At 45.6% G+C, this 19422-nt stretch overlaps 1 protein-coding gene across 1 annotated transcript; it reads left to right on the forward strand.

Moving 5' to 3' along the window:
- Positions 1–2029: 2029 nt before the first annotated feature.
- Positions 2030–19320, forward strand: LOC104526595 (RNA exonuclease 1 homolog; the record flags this gene model as incomplete). The annotated part of the gene is made up of 12 exons (XM_010170099.2): positions 2030–2125; positions 5041–5242; positions 5905–6068; positions 7970–8107; positions 9107–9230; positions 10347–10460; positions 11645–11782; positions 13728–13841; positions 14490–14563; positions 18019–18129; positions 18893–19008; positions 19182–19320. Coding segments are annotated over 12 exons (1530 nt in total), but the record flags the coding sequence as incomplete, so codon positions are not given.
- Positions 19321–19422: the final 102 nt, after the last annotated feature.

A 19422-nucleotide genomic window follows, 5' to 3' on the forward strand; every position in this document is an offset into this window, starting at 1 on the left:
AGGTCCCTCTCTGCGGGGCTGCTCTCCAGCCCTCTGGGATTATTGATCTGAAAGAGTGGCAGGGTGTGTGCAGCAGGAAATCCAGTTTCTCCTGGTGTGGTTGGTTCTTGACTTTTATTCTAAAAATGGCAGGGATCAGGAATTGGTGCTGGTTTCCAGGCTGGGTGAAGTGGCTGTGAACAAAATTCTTCCATTCAGGAGTATCTGTACTGGAGGACGAAGTGAGGTGGGATCTGCAGCGTGGGGAGCAGAGCTCATCCTTTGACAAGAGTTACTGGATTATTAAAGCTTTTTGCTGAACTCTCTGTTGCAATAACATCCCTGATCTGTTCCCAGAGACGTCTCTGTTGCTGAGAAGTCCTTTTTTTACACTCGTACGAAATACCTTGGTAGAAGAAACTGTGTAAAGCAGTTGAGTGTAAGGATTTTCTTCTGAACTATTAAGCATTGCTTGATTTTGCTTGTTTAAAAGTCACCTTTCTTCCCTCAGTGTTTAGTGTAACTCCCAGTTAGGAATGAACACTTTATTTTTGGCTTTTTTTTTTTTTTTTTCTTCAAATTGCTTGCTTTAAATGAAAATAGTATAAGGGCAATGCAATCTATAGTGGGAAAAACGAATCCATTGAGAGTTTTCCAAATACAGAATGATTCCAAATGGGCTGAATTCAGAAAATGCTGGACCAGGGGCTGCCACTCACTGCAACCAGTTAACTCCAGCGTGGAGTGGCCGTGTTCCACTGTCACCAGCCCTCTGTGTCTCCTTTGCATGTGTTTTACCTTTTATCCCTGCACTAAAATTCAATTTTCCCCCTGTTTTGGAAAGGGAGGAACAAGCAGACAGGTCCTTCTTTGTGAGGTGGATGTTTCTAAGTAGGTACCTGCTTCCCTGCTGTGTTTCTGGTGCGTGGGATCAGTCACAGGGAATTTTTGTTGTTGTTGTTGGAGTAATTTTATGATGGATCCCGTGTTGTGTGGTCTCAGTAACGTGCTAGTCCGGAGGAAGGTATGTGTGGGCGGTGTGGTACTTTTCCACTGGGAGGGATTGCTTTGTGAGAGAGAGTTTATTAGCATTGTAACTGAATTAACAAACCTGCTGAGTTCCTAGAGAGCGGAGTGATTCAGTGTGGAGTGCTCATCCAGGATGCCCTTGTGGTGATGAACCCAAGCTCAGCCTGAGCAGAGCCTGAGCTCATCTCTAAATCCAGCTTTCAGCTCTGTCACTGGGTTTCTAAGAGCTTGTGAGGCTCATCTCTGCTCAGAGCTTTGCCAGGGTTGTGTTGGAAAACTGAGAGCAAGATGAAGCGGAGAGCAGCTTCACTTTGTGAAGTGTCTTTTGTGTAAATGAACAGCTGAGTCAAATTCAAGGAAGTTTTTAAGTGGGGTTGGTTTGTTTTTTTTTCATCTTTCTCCCAGGCCCCCCAACTCCAGGAGCAAGTCTGAGGTTTAGCTCAGAAATAGCTTTAACTGGAGAGGTACTGGTACTTCCTCCTGGGTTTCTGACTATACAGACGTGTCACCTGGGGATTTGTCACTGCAGCCTTTCTGCAGATACAGCTGTGGACAAAACTGCAGAGAAAAACTTCCCTAAATGTGGTGTGGGGGTCCCTGTGGTTTGGTGTCGAGCAGGTGTTCAGGACCTGCTCTGGCAGCACGTTGTACAGGGGCAGAAATGAGTCAGCTCCCAAGTTCTTACAAAAAAACCCCCTAAAACCCAAACCATCTGGATTTTAAGAATGCCATGAAAGGTGAGAAGGGTGTTCAGGTCTCTCATGGTGGGTAGGTGCCATCCTGAACCCTGCAAAGCTGCCTAGTGCACACACTGGGTGGGAACTCTTCGTTGGCTTCACTGGTGGCTCTTGGGTTCAAAACAAGATTTGTTTTGGTAGATCAGCAGCTGACCACATGTTGTTCTCACCTGCCACCTGCAAGGACTTTCTGTTAATCCAAAAAGGAGACTTTTCAGATCTCTCTTCAAGTCTATTTGGTTTTGGAAACTTGTTATTTTTATTTTTTTTTTTTCCAGCTATCCAGAGAGGAAGGAAATGAAGAAAAGACAGAAGATAATTTAACTACCTTGTTTCCTGGCCAAAAAAGAAGGATCTCTCATCTTGTCAAACAAGGAAATGTAAGTGAAGCTTCTAGGAACAAGAGTTCAGATTGTCTAAAGTGAGGATTTTCTGTCCTGTTACAACACTGGAATATAATGTTCGGGCAGCAGCGTGTGAGTGGTTTGCGCTGAGATCCGGCTGTGTCAGATTTCGTTCCTTCTCTTTCTGATTTGTGAAAAACGTGGTCAGGCTGTTACAAATGGCAGCAAAACTCCAATGAACTTTCATAAAACCAGGGGTAAGCTGTGAAGGAGTATCACAGAATCCCAGACTGGTTTGGGTTGGGAGGGACCTCAAAGCTCATCCAGTCCCAACCCCCCTGCCAGCAGCAGGGACACCTTCCACTAGACCAGGTTGCTCAAAGCCTCATCCAACCTGGCCGAGAACACTTCCAGGGAGGAGCAGCCACAGCTTCTCTGGACAACCTGGGACACTGTCTCACCACCCTCACACCAAAGAATTTCTTCCTCACATCTCAGCTCCATCTCCCCTCTGCCACTTTCAAGCCATCACCCCTTGTTCTGTCACTAACTGCCCTTATGAAAAGTCCCTCCCCCGCCTTCCTGGAGCCCCTTCAGGTACTGGAAAGGATTTCTGCTCCTTGTAAATGGATTTTTACGCCTTGTAACTCCCTGGGATAGCTTGACGTGTTAATTTTTCTACAGTATAGCTTAATTCAATCACTTAGATAAAAATTAGCTGCACTCAAGGTCAGACAGTGTCTGATGATACTTTTCTTTGTCTTGTGGATCTAAAAGATAGCTGTAGGAGTTTTGTCAGATCTTTAAAACCATTACCTTATATCTGTTCTGGATCAGCCAAGATATCAACAATATCTTGTTTGGTGATCTTCTTTTCACAATTGTGAAAATACAGGGGAGAAGAATAAAAAAAAAAAAAAAATAGACCAGGAAGACATTCTGATTTTTTAACAATTTCTTTCTCACTGGGATTTTAATTCATGTTTTCTCTGAAGGTTTAATGTGTTTCCCTCCAGGTGCTCAGCACAGATTAGTCAGTTTTATGTTCCAGCAGGATAAAAGTGGAGACTTACACACTGATTGGACCTGGGTGGTCCAAAATTAATTGTTCTCCCTTTCCTCTCTGCCTAGAAAAGATTTCTTTGTTTTTAATAATTTGAAGCCCTGAGGTCAATGCAACACCTTTTATTTAACTCCATATCTTCAGTTAGTTCATGTGCTTTGATAAGGGCCCTTCCTTCCAAAGTGAAGAGATAAGAGGCTGAAGCAAATGGCTTGGAAATTCATTAACTCAAATATTTATTGCAAATAGGTGCCTTTTAGACATGTACAAATCTTTAAATACGTTTTCTTAATGTGACAGCTGATCCCAAAATGCTTTCCAAAGATGTGAACCTCAGCACAGCCATTGCCTGGGCAAACAGAGCTGATGTGGTGTGTGCTCAGCAGCAGCTGCCGTCCGTACACACCGGGACGTGCGTTCCCTGGAATATCTCAGCTCGGCGCTGCTGCTGCCAAGTCTGTTCAGGAGGTGCTGTAAGACCTGAACTGCTGCTTTTATGTGGAGAGTTGAGACTTGTGCTTTGTGTCCCTCCAAGTCGAGTATTTGCTCAGTCTTGCTTGTGATTTACAGCTCAAGGACTGAGCGAGCAGAAGGGGAGGGAGCTGAGTTCTAGTTTAGTTGTTGGGGGAAATGGTGGGCCAAAGGAATTGAAGGTGAGGTAGAAAATGAGTGTCCTGTCCTGCTTGGAAGTCTGTAATTATCATTTAATGGCTGACTGCACTCAGTTTGGTATCCATCAGAGACCAGGAATGCAGGAGGTGCCAGTTTGCCCCCAATTTGCGGTCTCAGAAACGCCACGTTACCCAGAGCGCGCCCTTCTCTGAAGACATCTCAGGAGGGAAGGCCTGTTTCTTAGATTTCAAAGGTTTTTAAGTAGTGTGGAGAAGTTTGTACTGCTGCTACTTCTCTTTTACTTCTGCTGCTAGAAAACTTCTTTCTTTGCTGACATAATTTCTGGCACCTTTCCCGCAACCTGAATTTGGACATCAAAGAAAGTGTGTGTGTAACTTGTTTGTGCCAGGAACGGCTGGAGCAGTGAAATGCCTCCAGAGGAAGGCAGAGGCAGAGCCTGTTTAAAATTCAGAGCTCAGTTTAGGTAATGCTCTAATCCCATAAATACATATGTGTGTGACTTCTAAGCAGCTATGGGAACTAGAGACCTGAAACAAGGCTGCTGAGAGGTGCGGAGCTGCGGTAACACAAGGGTAGGCAGCACTGGGAAAGACAGGGAGGGGAGAGCTGTGAAACTCACTGTTGTGTAGCAAAGGGGAATGGAGAATAGTTGGTCACTTTTTTCATTGCAGTATAAACTGAAGAAGCACGCAGTAGGCAGCACAGGGCTAATTTACAGGTTGCTCAGAGAAGCTGTGGCTGCTCCTCCCTGGAAGTGTTCTCGGCCAGGCTGGATGAGGCTTTGAGCAACCTGGTCTAGTGGAAGGTGTCCCTGCTGCTGGCAGGGGGGTTGGGACTGGATGAGCTTTAAGGTCCCTTCCCACCCAAACCAGTCTGGGATTCTGTGATTCTATGATTTGTTTTCTAGTGTAAGACTGCAGAGCTGAGAAGATTTGACAGAACCCAGAAGTGGTTTACGCACAGTGATGGGAACATCATACCATTAAACAAGCACTTCACATACCACCCACCAATTTAGGAACATGCCAGAGTGCTGGGAGGCCTTGCTAGAGGCTGAATCATTAATGTCATGTTTTTTAGTGAGTGACTTAAAATATTTTGTTCTGGAAGACGGTTAGGATCTTCTTCTCTCAAAAACCTGTATTTGCTACCAGAGTGGAGTTGAGGAAAGAGACCTTTCTTGGGTGAATGGGAGCCAGAGGGTGGGGATTGAGTAGGTGAGCGTGCTGGCTCTAAAATGCTTTTCTCTGTGCAGGCAGAGGTCCCGAGCAAGCCCGTAATCCGGCCGTACCGTCCCCCCACGGCTCAGGAGGTGTGTTACCAGAGGATCCAGCTGGCTCAGCAGCAGGCGGCACAGCTGGCTGTGGCCGTTCAAAAGGCCTCTCTTTCTTTACCAGGAGAAAAGAAGAGGATTGCTCACGTGCCAAATGTAGCCCTTTCCGCAGCAGCCAAACAAAGTAAGCCAGCGGTGTTATTTGTGATCTCTGTCCTGTCCTCCTCCCTGTTAAAAGACGCTGCTGCTGTTTAGATTTCTCCTGAGCAGATGTGAAACTATCAGGAGCTGTGTAGCACTGGCCGTGACTTGAATCTTTGCTGATAGTGACCAGTGGAAGGTCTTTCCCCTGAGAAATTCTGTCCTGTTCTGAAAAGCAACACACTAGACCTACAGCCCCATTCCTCTGTACCCAGCCTCTCTCCCTTCAGCCTGTTCTTTTCTTGTTTCTTCCTTGAAGTGTGTTTACTCCTCACTTGCTCTTGCATTTAAGCCTTCAGAGGTGGCAGGAACAGGAGGGAGGTACTAATTAGTGCTCATTGCTGTCCCTGTGTAGTCAGAGCTGACGTGATGGGCAGTTAGTGCACTGCAGCTGACGGAGTTACCTCTTTAAACTCTGCTGACTCAGTTACCCCAAAACAAACAGAGATGAGGCACGTTTCCTGGCAGAAGGTTCCTTCATCCTTGCCTGGAAGGTGGTAAAATTACCCAATTTGTATCCCTTTGGAAGCTTCCATTTGAAAAAAATCACAGCTTGCAGCATGGGCCTTTTAGAGTAAGTTCATTCTGGCAACTCGAAGCCCAGTGGTAGGATTTCTACCTAAATATGTTTTCTGTTTCTTGCAGACCTCATGAGTAGTAAGACAACTGTTGCTGGCAGGAGTGTCACACCTTCCAATGACTCGGAAGCACCCACCCTTTCTCTGAAGGCTTGCACCTTAGCTGGGATGGCTTCCAAGACCACCAGCACCATCGTGCCGAAAAGGGTAGCACATGTTCCCTCCTTACAGGTAAGAGAAATGTGAAATCTTTCCGGTCATTGCCCGTGGAGGGTGGTAAGTTTAACCACACTGCGCCCAACTTAGCGCTCTCTGAAGAGCGGCGTTTTGACTGGGTTGATTAAATGGGTTTGTTTCTTCCTGTGGTTTTTCCTCGATAGCTTCATATGAAAAATTAAACGCTTGAGGGGTATGAGCTTTAAAAAGAGAGAAATACTTAAGTGCTGCTGTGATCTCTTTGAATATTGATCACTCATCTCCAGTTGGAGCATTCTGTTGTGCTGTCTGGCTAGGTGTGGAGCTGTTTGTGTCAGGGACTTGGAGCCTCTCGTGTTCAAAAGGCACGGCTGGATTAACAGCCTTCCCAGGCTTTGTGGGCTGTACTGAGGAGGGTGGTTATGAATAATGTTCCACAGTTACCTATCTAGTTAAAATCTGCTCGTTGAAACTTCATGCTGCTGTTAAAGTTTAGGGAAAACACTCTCTCTTTTAAATTTTTTTTTTATTTTTTATTTTTCCCCTGGGATTCCTGCCCAGCCATTGAGTACTTCTGCTATGAGTTCCTTATCAAAGAAGTCTCTCCTTTCCCCATGAGCACTGGGGAACACGTCACTCAGACAATTCAGATTAGAGTTCCTCAGGCAGCAGCCTGTGGATGGCATAAGAAGCTGTTTGCTGGAGTGGATGGCAAGGAATGTGCTTAGTGCCAGGAACTGATTAAAGATATCTTTATTGATGATATCTTGTGTCAATATAAGTCATAACATACTTTGATTAATTCTGTAGGAGTGAAAAAAGTTGTTTTCTTCCTTCCCTATCCAAAAAGCCACCGTGGTAACATAAAACTTGAAGCTGCTAAAAATGAAAGAAACCACTGTAAGGATAAAATATTTACCAGTGTTACAGAGGTGCTGAAGGGTATCATATTGGAAGTTGAGAAAAAAAATCTATATGTAATGAAAAAGAGCAAATCCCCTTGAACAGGGTGTCAAAGTGGAAGTCTCACAAGGAAAATGAGTGCTTTTCCCACGGAGATAGGACCAGTTGCTCCACTTGGAATGTGCTCATCTCTTCTGTAGAGCTGTTCTCATTACAGATTGCAGCAGATGGTTTGGTTTATGGTTGTCTCTCAGGTGGGATGGAGAAAGACTGAGAAAACAATAGGGTGCTTTAGAGGTGAACGTGCAGTTTCTTCTCCAGAAAAGAGGCAAATTGTGTGATTTGGGGGATAAACTGATGTTAAATAGAAAACTGCAGGGGTAGGTTGTAACTCAGTCCAACATGTGGTTTTTATGCGTGAAGAGATTGTCATTCAATTTAAGGGGGAAATCCTCCCAGGAGCATCATGATTGACGTTAAAAAGGAAGAAGAAACCCAGTGCAGTAAAGTTCGAGGAATCCCACAGCGAGCGTGATGATTTAGTTGGCTGCCAGCCTGGCAGGACTGGGCCTCCCATTCTCCCCTCACAGCCAGAGCACTGAAAAGAAAACCCTGTCTGTCGTTCCTAACTGGTGTCATGTGTTCACGTCTCCAATTCAAAGCGTGGTGCTTGGTACCGTGCTAATCTTGAAGCTCTTAATGTCAATGTCATTGTTTTTGTGGTCTGGAATGCTTGTGTGTGTAAATGTCATGTTGTGACTAATGCCACGGGGAACCCTTGGCTGCTGGAGGAGTTGTGTAATGAAACATGGTTGGTTTTTTTGAAGTAGTTCAAATACTGAAGGTGGCACAAAAGTTTCAAGTGGCATTTTTAGTACCAAAAAATGATGTGTGTTGAGTTTAGCTTTGGGCAGATTTTCAGAAAGGAAGTCCCATCACTATTAATAACACAGCAGGAAATGTGAGAGTCTCAAAGCAACGTACTTCTCAAACCTTGAATAGCCTCTTTCTCTCTCTCTCTGTCTCATCTCTAGAGCACCAGCTTACAGAGGCCTGTTATTCCCACAGAATTTGGTGCTAAGGTCCCAACGAACATTCGTCAAAGATATCTCAATCTCTTCATTGATGAGTGCCTGAAATTCTGCTCCTCTTCCCAGGAAGCGTTTGACAAGGTCTGTACTGGTGCTTGCTTCTTAGGAATTAAGTCTGCAGCAGAGAATAACGTGGCTGAGACCTTCTAAAATCGCAGCAAACCCAGAAAACTCTCCTACCCACCTACAATTCTGTAGAGACTGGTATTCAATAGCTCCAGACTGGACAATAGGAAGTGTAATTCCAGTGGGGGTTTCCAGTTCCATCTGGAACTGCATTTGGAAAGCATGCACGGTTGTGATTCTGTGATCTTTTTAATAACCCCAGAAGAGGGACTTAGAGGAGTGTGCACTGTGGTGAAGCTGAACAAAAGGGTCTTTTGCTCTGGTACAGCAGGAAACACCTCCCAGAATCTGAGTGTTCAGCAGAGGTAAGTGTTTGAGAGAGGGAGAATTGGTAAAACTTGCTGCTTACAGACTGCAGGGAGCCCTCGAGCAGTAGGGAATAGTATTGTAGGATTTCCAAAAGCAAAGTTGAAAGTAACGCATTTTATTGGAAAACTTTGGCCATTAACGTTAGTTGGGTAAACAGGGGACACTGTGTGGTGTGTTTTGTAACCAAAGCAGATGCCACGAGGATTTCTTTTGTGGGATTTCACCTTCACAGCTCCTTAGGGGGAATGTTCCTGTCACATCCAAGGAGTGACCGTTTGCCAAACTTCCTTTTCTTGCCCGTTAAGATCTTGCACTGCCACCAAAGTGGGGAAAACAGCCTTTCCTAGGCAGTTCCAGAGCTGCATTGTTAATCTGTCTGGGAAGGTTTTGCACAAAAATTCTTCTTTCCAGCAGTTTGTTTAAAATACAGTTATTTTTTTTTCTCTTCCTCACCTAAGCAGGCCCAGAACCAGTATATATCTGTGCCATGTTCCACTTTATTACTCGATTCCTTGACAGGCAATTTTTTTTTTTGCTATCATAGTTGGAGATTCTGTATTTTAAGAGCCAAACATTTCTTTTCTCCAAAAGCAATAGTAGAAAAAAAAATAAAAAAAATGTAGTAATGAATTGCATTGTTTGCAGGCTCTGTCAGAAGAGAAGGTGGCTTATGAACGTAGCACCAGTCGCAACATCTACCTGAATGTGGCAGTGAACACCTTAAAGAAGCTCCGAAGCCTAGTGCCCAATTCCCCGACCAGTACGAACAGTACGTACCACGTTTGTGGTTTAATAATCGGAGCTCTGCTTGGATTAGAAGCCACGGAGAGGAACTTGTTGAAAAGACAGACCCATTTCTCAGAAGCATTATGCTGAAAGGCAAACAACTCCAGTTAGCTTTTTATAGTCTGGCAAGCTTTAATGGGCCTTCGAGAGGCAAGTCCTGCAATGCTTTGTTGGCTGTCTGAACCTAAATGGAGATAATGCCACATGGATTTTTTTTTTTCCTTTAGCACAAGTTCTTTAAAATGAAAAGCCCTGCTAATGGAGTAACTTTCACATGATGCCTTCAAAGTGATAGACTCGTCCATCACCGCAGAAATCTGTTACACACATTAAGCTTCAAGAGAGAAACGAAGAGGGTTAAGACATTTCATTATTGGCTCTCGAGAGGGTACATTAAACAATCAATTTGTGCTGTTCTTGTGAATTTTTTTTATTTTTTTTTTTCCCTGGTCTCTTCCCTTTTCTCCCCTCTGTCTTCGTTACCTTCATGGCCATTAGTCAGAGCGGCTGAACTTGGGAGGCTGGCCTTTAGGAGAGGGCTGCCAGTTAATGATTAGTAAAAAGCACCTATCTGCCATTATCTAATGTGCTGAGCATATTCTAGAACTCTGAAGCTCCTTTCTAAAAGAAGTTGAAAGATTCAGCACGGGAGTCTGGTCTGCAGGGACCTAACAACAAAGCTGCTCACCGTGGGTGGGTGATGCCACCGTGCAGCACATCACTGGCTCAAGGTGTTTTTCTGTGCTTAGTCCTCTCTTGCTTTTGGTCAGGTAGAGGGCTTTGCTGTGCAGAGTAAGCAAGTAGAGCTACCAGAGTTTCCAGGGAAACTGTAAAAAATGGCCTTTGCTGCCCTTAAAAAAAAGTTGCTATGGGCTAACAGTGCAAACAGAAAGTTCTCCATAGTGCTGGGATCCGTGCTGGGCCTGACACTGCCTGACACGTGCCGATTTCTGGAGCAGAGCAAGAGTTCACGAGGATGAGCACAATCCTCCTTGTGCTGATGTGTAGCGCCCAGACTCTAGGACTGAGGTCACTTACTCTTACTCAGCTGGGTATCTCATGTCTGTCCTGTTTTCCTTCTTCCCTCTTCTCGCTGCAGAGACAAGTAACAAGAAAGTGGTGTCCCACGAAGCTGTCCTGGGAGGGAAGCTTGCTGCGAAGACAAGCTTTACTCTAAACCGCTCAGGGAGCTTGAGAGCAGAAGATTTAACAGGTAAGACCCTGCTCCTGCGAGGCTGGAACCTGTAAATTACAGCTGGAGGTATAATGGTGTGAGTGAGGAGAGCAGGAGCTGGCTGAGCATGAAATGCTGTGATTTATCTGTGGGCCAGTGTTATCAGTTGTTATAAGCCCAGCGCTGCGGAGCCGCTCGGTGAAGGGTGCAGCGCTCTGATCAGCGCCTTCCTTCCTTCCTTCCTTCCCTGCTTTGGGCTGTCAGTTCAGTGTTGCAGTCTGCCTGGCTTTGATGTAGCATCAGTAACTGTTCCAAGCTGCCTCTTGTGTTTTGGGTATTACTGACTTTCAGGCTTTTATTTCTATCTGGATTTTCCTTTAACTTTCTTACCCTGAAGCAGTTATTTTACAATGTGCCTGTCAGATTAAAAGGCAAACTTACAAATATCTCCATCTGCTCTGCGGGGCTCGATTTCACATTTACAAATGTCATAGTAAGGTCATATTGTAGCCAAAGGGTTGTGCCACAAGCATTATTCATGTTGGCTCAAATCAGTTATGGGTATTTTGGTTGCCAAGAGATGTAGGCAAATTGTTGAGGAGATCAGAGAAGAGACAGGGAAGCCACGAAGCAGAAGGAATTGACATGGAGAAAGCTTAAAAGGGCCTGGATAGCTCAGCTAAGCAACATCAAAGGGTCCACAGCAATATTGGAAGGGTTTAACGTAGCAGCAGAAGAATAGATATTGAACAGAGTGCAAGAAGTTATAATTATTCTGTGAAATGAAATGAGCAGCCTGAAATCGAGAGCAGGAAGAAAGCTGCTGCTAACGAATTTTGTGTTAGCTGTGGTTGGTGTTTGAGGGGTATTCTGTGGGCTGTGTTCCAAATTATCAGTTACAGTTTTTCAAGCATTAAAGTGAGAAAAGTCTCACCTTGGTAACAAAAAGGCCTGAAGATGGATGGGCCCTTTGGAGGAATAGTGTTTCAGCTGTGTTTTCCAAACTGAATGCTGGTTGTTGAAGAGATTAAATCTTGTGCACCAGTGACCAGATTTTAAAAATACTGTCCCAACACCTGTATCCCTGTCAATCCTGAACCAAGGCAGTGGCAGCAAGTTCAGAACAGCGGGAGTCCCTGCCAGGAGGCTTGATAAAGCAAAAAATAGTAAGAGAAACAGCTCCTCCTGAAGTGATCTGGTTTCAGCACTGTCTTTGTGTACAGGAGCTGCCTTATACCGACGGCTGAAGGAATATCTCATGACTGAGGAGCAGCTAAAGGAAAATGGTTACCCAATGCCTCACCCAGAGAAGCCTGGCCGCGCTGTCCTCTTCACTGCAGAGGAGAAGAAAACGATTGACTGTGAGTTCTGCTGGCTCCTTCATTCTGCAAGGTTTGCTAGATACATTACAGCTGGAGCCGCCTGTCCTGCTTGCAACTGCTTTTTTTGCATTAGGATGTTCTGGGTCTCAGCGTGGAGCTATTTGCTCCTGTTGTGATGGGTCTCCTTGACTGCGACCTGCCTCTGCAGGCCAACCAGTGACAGAGGAGTGTGGCTGCAGAAGTCTACTGGTTTCTAGAGGATGAGTTTCTTCAGCTCGTGTGTCAGGAGAACGTTATTTTTGACACCAGGTTTATCTTCTGTGGTGTGTGGGGCTGTGAGGCTGGGTGAGGTTTCTCACTGCTGACGAAGAATATGATAATTGTCATCATTCAGGTTGCCCCCCTGGAGAAGCCACCTTCGGCCACCCCCTGTGAGGACACGTGTTTTGCACTTGCTCGCTCAGTGCAGGTTTTAACTCCAAGTTCTTTGCACAGGAGCCTCTCTCCAACCATTTCCCTTGCAACAGCAGCAGGCAGGCTCCTTGGAGATGGTTGGAGAGAGGCTCTTGTTCAGCGTGTGGTGCCACTTCCCTCTTCCAGGGGAAGGATTTTTTTGTGTCTCTGTTCATATGAACTGCTGTTAATGGTGGGATATGGACCAACACTGGGCCAGGCTGGTTTTGCAGTGGGTTGTGCCTTACTAGATTAGATTGCCCAGTTTTCTGCTTGATCTCTTGACAGTGCTGGGCCAAGTAGTTCCTAAAAGCCCTTTTTGCATCTGGACAAAATGATCCCCCAGGTTTCCTCAGGACAGGGTGGGGTCCTCACCTCTGTCTGAATGTTTTGAATGGATTTATGGTCCTCAGACCATGATTAGAGCAGGCTGTGGTGCAGCAGGGATAAAACACACACTGAGGATGTATTTTGAGGTGCCTTGGCACACTCCTCTGAGCATCTCTTTGGAGAGACCTTGCTAAAGTGTGTTAAGTGCTCGTCCGTGTTAACACCTTGTGTCTACGTTTGTCCCGTGGTTGCTGAAGCAACCTGTATGAAAGCTCTCTTGCATTAACACTGTCAAGTGCTGTATTTGTTAGAGCCCTTCTCTCCAGTTAACCAGCCAGCTCCTATATGTCATTCTGAGACCATGTTCTTAGTTCTGTTTCTGTAGTTTCATGCAGATGTTTTGGGATCTTTGAATTTGTTCTTATTTAACTAAAGCTGCTGCTGGTCTGTTAATGCTGTGACCATGGGCAGTGGACAAAAATGGTCTAGACTGGTGTTATTGCAGAGCTGGGAATGTGCTAGCAGCTTAAGTGCTCACACTAGAACTCAGGGAGTTGCATGGAGATGAGAAGCACGACAGTCAACTCCTTTACTTTGGCTTTTTGCATCTCCCCTCTCTGAATTGTGGGCAGTAGAAGCACAGGTGACAGGAAGGAGGAGTCCCTAACTGCCCCCTCGACAGGCCAGGCTGTGCTGTAAGCATTCCTGGTTTTAGATGTTGGAAAATCCTTACAGAAAAGCTGTGCCCAGGAAAAACTCGAATGTCATTTGGAAGTGACAAGGCACAGATCCCCTGGAAACCAGGCTTCATTAGCTCTGATGTCCAAAGAATGACTTATTTATCCTGTTTCTTAAAATAACTGTGTTAGGGTACAACGTAATGTGCTGTGGATGGAGAAACAAGGCAGCAAATGTTGATGTGAACTGTGTTGGTGCTGATGTCCTGCACCAAAAACACTAGGGAGCCTTATGTTTGCCTCTGAGAAATGTTTGTGGGGCCAGATGCTACAGGACTGTGTTTTTGGAGGGATTGCTGTGTCTTTATGGGAGTTTGAAACAACATTTAGAATCCTTTTTAACAGGAAAAGTTGTTTCACTAGTGTTTGGGGCTCAAATAATCCCGATTTACTTGTCCTTTGGCCAAGTTTAACAGGTGAAGGATTTCTAGTGACCTGACTCTTGTTTTTCCCTTCTCTTAAAGCCTCCTGCAGAATTTGTTGTCGCTGTGGCACTGAGTACATGGTCTCAGCCTCTGGAAGCTGCATTCGCAAAGAGGAATGTGTCCATCACTGGGGAAGGCTGCGCAAGCAGAGAGGTATTTCTCTTCACCGAGGGCTTAGTCACATACTAGCTGTGCTGTAGCTCCAAGCACAGAATCTGCCTCTGGTTTGAGCTGCTGTGGAATATTTTGTGGCTTTTTTGGGGCTTGTCACGCTCACAGGTTGTGACAGTTCCTAGTTTTGTCACTGGGTGGCCCTGCTGCTGCTGAAATAATCTTGCAAAGAGGTGCGTGGTACAGGTCCTGAAAATATGATACTGGGGCTGGAGCAGAGGTTGTTCAGCTTTCAGTTTAAAAAAGAAAAAGAAAAAACAAACCTTCCTGTGCCTTTTGAAAAAATCAGTCTTTTTACGAGGCTGACTTGGGAGCACTGGACATGTGTCACAACCCAGGAGAGTCTACTGGTCTTGATTGAATTCATTTGCAGCAAGACCCTAACCTAGTTTGAGCTCTGCTGTGGTTTTCTGTCAGAGCATCCAGGTGGCTTCTGGAGTTTGTCTGGCTGAGTATGAGAGACTTAAACTCTTTAGATTGCTGCATGCAAATCCATACTTATTTTTCCCATTTGTTTGACACATTATTCTTGCTGTGCTCATCCAGGGAATCACTGCATGTGAGAGCTACAGTTTAGGTCTTTTGTTAACAGGATTCTTCTCTTTGACTCTTTCTCTCTTGCTGTTTCAGTGCCAGGTGGATGGGAAACTCATTACAGCTGCTGTTCAGGAGCTGTGGGTTCACCAGGCTGCCAGGTTGCTAAAGTAAGTTATTGAGCAACACTTTTTTTATTCTCAATGACATTTGTCTACTTACAGAGGTGATGGCTGTGTAACTGTTGCTTAAGCCTTCAGAAGAATGGTGGCTTCTTTTAAGGGGGTAAAACAAGTACTTCTTAAATATCCTTTGCTATGTAAAGGTAGGAAAATTCAGTGTTTGGCAGGAAGGAGGAGACTCAGCTGTCTGGAGTGAGGAGCTTTCATTTGTTCTAAGCAAATGCCAGTGGATTAAGCTGCCCAGCAAAAGCTCATATAGAGATTTCTTTATGGAAAGACTGAAGGAGTGAGAAATAAGGGATTTCCTGTTCCGGAGCAGTCTTGGGGCTTTGACAACAGTGTGCCAAAACCTTTTTCCCATTTTTCTCTTTCCCAGATGCCCACACTACAGTAACTTTCTGCTTTTCTTTTCTTTTCTTTTCTTAGTTTTCTGTTTCCTGCATGCCCTTTGTTGTATTAAGGGGAGGAACCTTCCCAAGAAGCCTGTTGTAACTCATAAATATTACTTCTCTTGAGGAGAATGAGGGGAAGGGATCCCAGCACTAGAAAGCAGAACAAAAAACTTGCTGAGGAATGGAGTTTTTGGCCCTTTGATAGAGCTGAACACTGCTTGGATACGTTTGCACAGGTGGTTTTTTGTTTCCTAAAGTAGTGGGAGAGTTGGCTTCTCAGCCTGGCATCACTGGTCCTCCTGAACCATCAGCTGAAGGGAGCAATCTGTTTTTTGCCTGGTCTCTGGGGATGTTCCTCATCACTTGTTTCAGTGGCATTTTTCTATTTGGCAGCTGCCACGCAGGGGAGAACAGTGTGATGCAGAACCAAGTGATGGTGGATCTAAAAGGGTCCAGTCCAGTGGAAGGGGCTCCCAGAGCCTGTCTGTTATACAGCATCTTCTCATCCCACTCTTTGAAAGACCTCGAGCGATGCAGGGCCAGCAAGGCTGGGCTGTAGGTTCTGGAGAGGTGTGTGCCCTTGTTCTGGCCAAAAGTTAGAGCTAGGAAGTGAATTCTGGAGCAAAATCCAAGGCTTGTTAGAATAGGAAGAGTTGTCTGTATGCACAGCCTGAAGCATGGATGGGATCAGGCAAAGCTGCTGCTTCTCCTGTTTCTTTTTCTTATGAAATTAGGATCTCTCTTTAATCAGTTTTCCAAAAAAACCTCCAGCAGGGAAGTCAGGAGAAATTGATGGGGCTATAAAAACATGATTTCTCCGCATATTTTTTGCGTGGCTGTTATAGACCATAAAACCTCATGGCCTTTTAAGAAAGATACAATCTCTCTAATAGCCTCCTACTCAATGAAGCATGCCGCCAGTGCTCCGGGGCTCAGGCATCCTTTCGCATCTGCCTCCTAGTTGTTGTGCTGCTACAGATCACCGTGTTCTGGCTTTCTGGGTTTTCTCATCCAAATGAACGAGTTTCACAGTGTCCTTTGGTAGATTTAAGGTTGGAGTCCACAGCTTGCTCAGGGTGAGAATATGCAATGAGATATTGGGATGTTTGGGCTACTGGGGAGCCCAGTATCTTTCAGCTTTGAAGGAGGGTGTTGAAAACAGTAAATATTTGTAGTCAGAAACTGTTCTAAGTAACTAGATCGGTAGCTGGTTAGAAAAAACAAGTCTTTCCCTTCCAAATAACATTTGAGATGTGCCTGTCTGGCTTATGCTGCAGTTAGCCAGTGTGGCAGGAGATGGCAGGATGGAGCTGTGCTTGTACCTACTGCTCCCCTGAAGCTGCTGTTCTTTGTGATCACTGAGTCTGCTGCTTTCTGTGGTCTGAAAAACACAAGCAACTTTTCTACCCCCCCTCTCAACAAGGAAGAATTGGACAGTTGCAGAACATCAGCTAGAAAAACACCTAATGTATTTATTTTTTTCTTTCCTTCGCTGCCCAGTTGTGTTGTATTACAGACAGAGGGGGGGATCAAGCTGCAAGGGAGAGAAATGTTTGCTATCTGTTTGCCTGGTAATCTCCTCTACTTATTTATTTAGCAAAACAGTCAGATCACAGACACAGATGCAGAATGGACAAGTGTAGCCTCTTGCTCCTGGGAAGCAACGAAAAATGCAGCCTTTGAGCAGTGCTGCTTTTGGGTACAGGGAGAGATTTTCTCATGTTGGTCCAAATGCCTCGTTAACTTCAACTGGTGGAGCTCTCTGCACTCTGGCTGCACCTGCAGGAATAACCTGTGCAGGAAAATGTGCAAATCCTTGCTCTGGTCATCCCACTGCCAAAAAGTCCACAGCTGTCTCAGCTGTACAAGTGCCTCAGTTCCTCATCTCTCCAGCATTTCTGTCCTGAGATGGACAAATCCAGTTTGATTCCTTGTAGGGTGAGATCTGTGAGAAACACGGTGAAGGAGGCTGGACCCAGGCTGCTGTGATTGTGCAAATACCTTGAGATTTGGGGACAGACAAAACTTAAACAAAACAAAATTAAAAAAACCACCGGGGAATAAGGGAGAGAGAACGTCACCTCTGGGTGTGGTGCAGCAGTTTAATGTGACCTCAAACCATGTTAGTGGGCAAAAGGGCAGCCACAGCCTTTGCCTTGCCCTCGATGGCGTGTTCCTGCGTCCCCAGCCGTGCAGGTAACTGGATCCACGATCATCCAGGTTAAAACTCCCCCTGCAGAGGAGGCTTTCAGGGTGACCAGGTGGGGTGGGATCTGTGGCTGTGGGGGAGAGGGGGGTGGGAGTGCCTGTTGCAGCAGTGGCTTAGTCCTGCATTGGCTTAAGACACTTGTGAAATCACTCCCTGAGTTTTCCTGTGAACTTGGGGATCCCATCTGTGCTGGATCTTGTTGACCCTAGAGCTTTAGCTGGGGATAATGAAGAGTGGTTGGAAATACCCTCTGTTTATTGCCTCAAGTGCTGGTAGGCAGTAGCTCTGGTTTGTCTGCAAACTCTCTCATTTTGGGATACAGTGGCTTTTATTGGTAGGCACACATTGACATTTTCTAGTACTTCATTACACCGGTTCCGTGCCGTCCAGGGGCTCTGATACGCTGATGCTAATGCTCAAACAGGGGTGTCTGGGATTAGAACCCTGCACCTGGGCTGAACCAGGAACCAGCAGCTGGAGTTAGAGCAGTGTAAGACCTCAGTGTGACCCTTTCTGAGTAATTCTGCTCTGAATTGAAAGGTGAAAGCTGCTTGGCCCTAGATGTGTGATGTCTTGCTCCTATTTGTGCTGTCACTATGGTGCCACCAGCCCTGGTCTGGCTTTGGAGTTGGGGTTGCACGCAGCTACATTTGCTGTTGTGGTGAATTTCTCAGACCAACTGGTAGGCAAAACTTATTCCCCATTAACCTTTAGAAATGATTAAAAAAATCTTTTTCTCCAAGTGGGAGGTTCTGTTGAAGTGGACTTTTTAGATTCTTGCTCCAACCATCAACAATAATCCCTTTTCTTTTTTTTTTTGTCTTTTTTTTTTTGTCTTTAAGCAACACGTCCACGATGGGCGAAAGGAGAGCCTTGATGGCTTTGTGAAGACTTTTGAGAAGCTGCCTACAACTGATGGCTACCCTGGAATCTACGCCTTAGACTGTGAAATGGTGGGTCCTTAACAACAGAGGCGAAACAAAGCTTTTTGGGGAGAGCTGAGGGTGTGGTACAAGGCTGAGGGAAAGTTCTGCTTCCTTACCATTTCCTTGCCTCTCTTCTGTGGACTCTTAATTCATATTGGTCCTGTACATTTAAATTAGCTCTTACTAATTAGTTTTAGCCATGTGTGCTTCATGTGGGGACTGCATGCACCCTTGAAAAGCTGTAGCTGGCTGGCAGATACTGAGCAGAGTTTGCTGGCTGGCCTTGCTGCACTAGACGTGCTGCATTTTGGGATCTAGAGCACTTTAGTGAATGGCTGCGTTGATGCCGTGCTGTGGTTGGCATGAGTGTGTCTTCATAGAATCACAGACTGGTTTGGGTTGGAAGGGACCTTAAAGCTCATCCAGTCCCAACCCCCCTGCCAGCAGCAGGGACACCTTCCACTAGACCAGGTTGCTCAAAGCCTCATCCAACCTGGCCGAGAACACTTCCAGGGAGGGGGTATCCACAGCTTCCTTGGGCAACCTGGGCCAGTGTCTCACCACCCTCACAGTGAAGAATTTCTTCCTACTATCTCATCTAAACCTCCCCTCTTTCAGTTTAAACCCATTTCCCCTTGTTTTGTCATTAACTGCTGTTATGAAAAGTCCTTCCCCAGCCTTCCTGGAGCCCCTTCAGGTACTGGGAGGCCGCTATAAGATCTCTCTGGAGCCTTCTCTTCTCCAGGCTGAACAACCCCAACTCTTTCATGTCTGCTCTTGTCACTTGCAGTGCTACACCAAGCAAGGACTGGAGCTGACAAGAGTAACTGTGATCAACTCTGACCTGAAAGTGGTATACGACACCTTCGTCAAACCAAACACCAAGGTGGTGGACTATAACACCAGGTAATGATGGTCCTTGGGTGAGAGCTCTGTGCTCAGAATCAGCAATTTAGGGGGAATGGCTGGGAGGGTTTGTTGAAGTTCCTTTGACCACCACTTCCTAATGGCTGAGACTCTTTGGGCCTTGAGGTGTTCCTTTAGTGAAAGAAGCCCTTCTTTCTGCTGTTGCTCTGCAGATTCTCAGGTGTGACAGAAGAAGACCTGGAGAACACGAGTATCACCCTGCGGGATGTCCAAGCCGTCCTCCTGAACATGTTCAGTGCAGATACCGTACTGATAGGGCACAGCTTGGAAAGCGACTTACTTGCACTAAAGGTAACTTGAACATCTTGGGTTTGCATCTCCCTCTGGTTCTTTCCCACCCTGATGTGTGTTTTATGTGTCCTTTAATGATAGAATCCCAGACTGGTTTGGGTT

Source organism: Antrostomus carolinensis, unplaced genomic scaffold, assembly GCF_000700745.2.
Source record: "Antrostomus carolinensis isolate BGI_N321 unplaced genomic scaffold, ASM70074v2 scaffold40526, whole genome shotgun sequence".
NCBI lineage: Eukaryota > Metazoa > Chordata > Aves > Caprimulgiformes > Caprimulgidae > Antrostomus > Antrostomus carolinensis.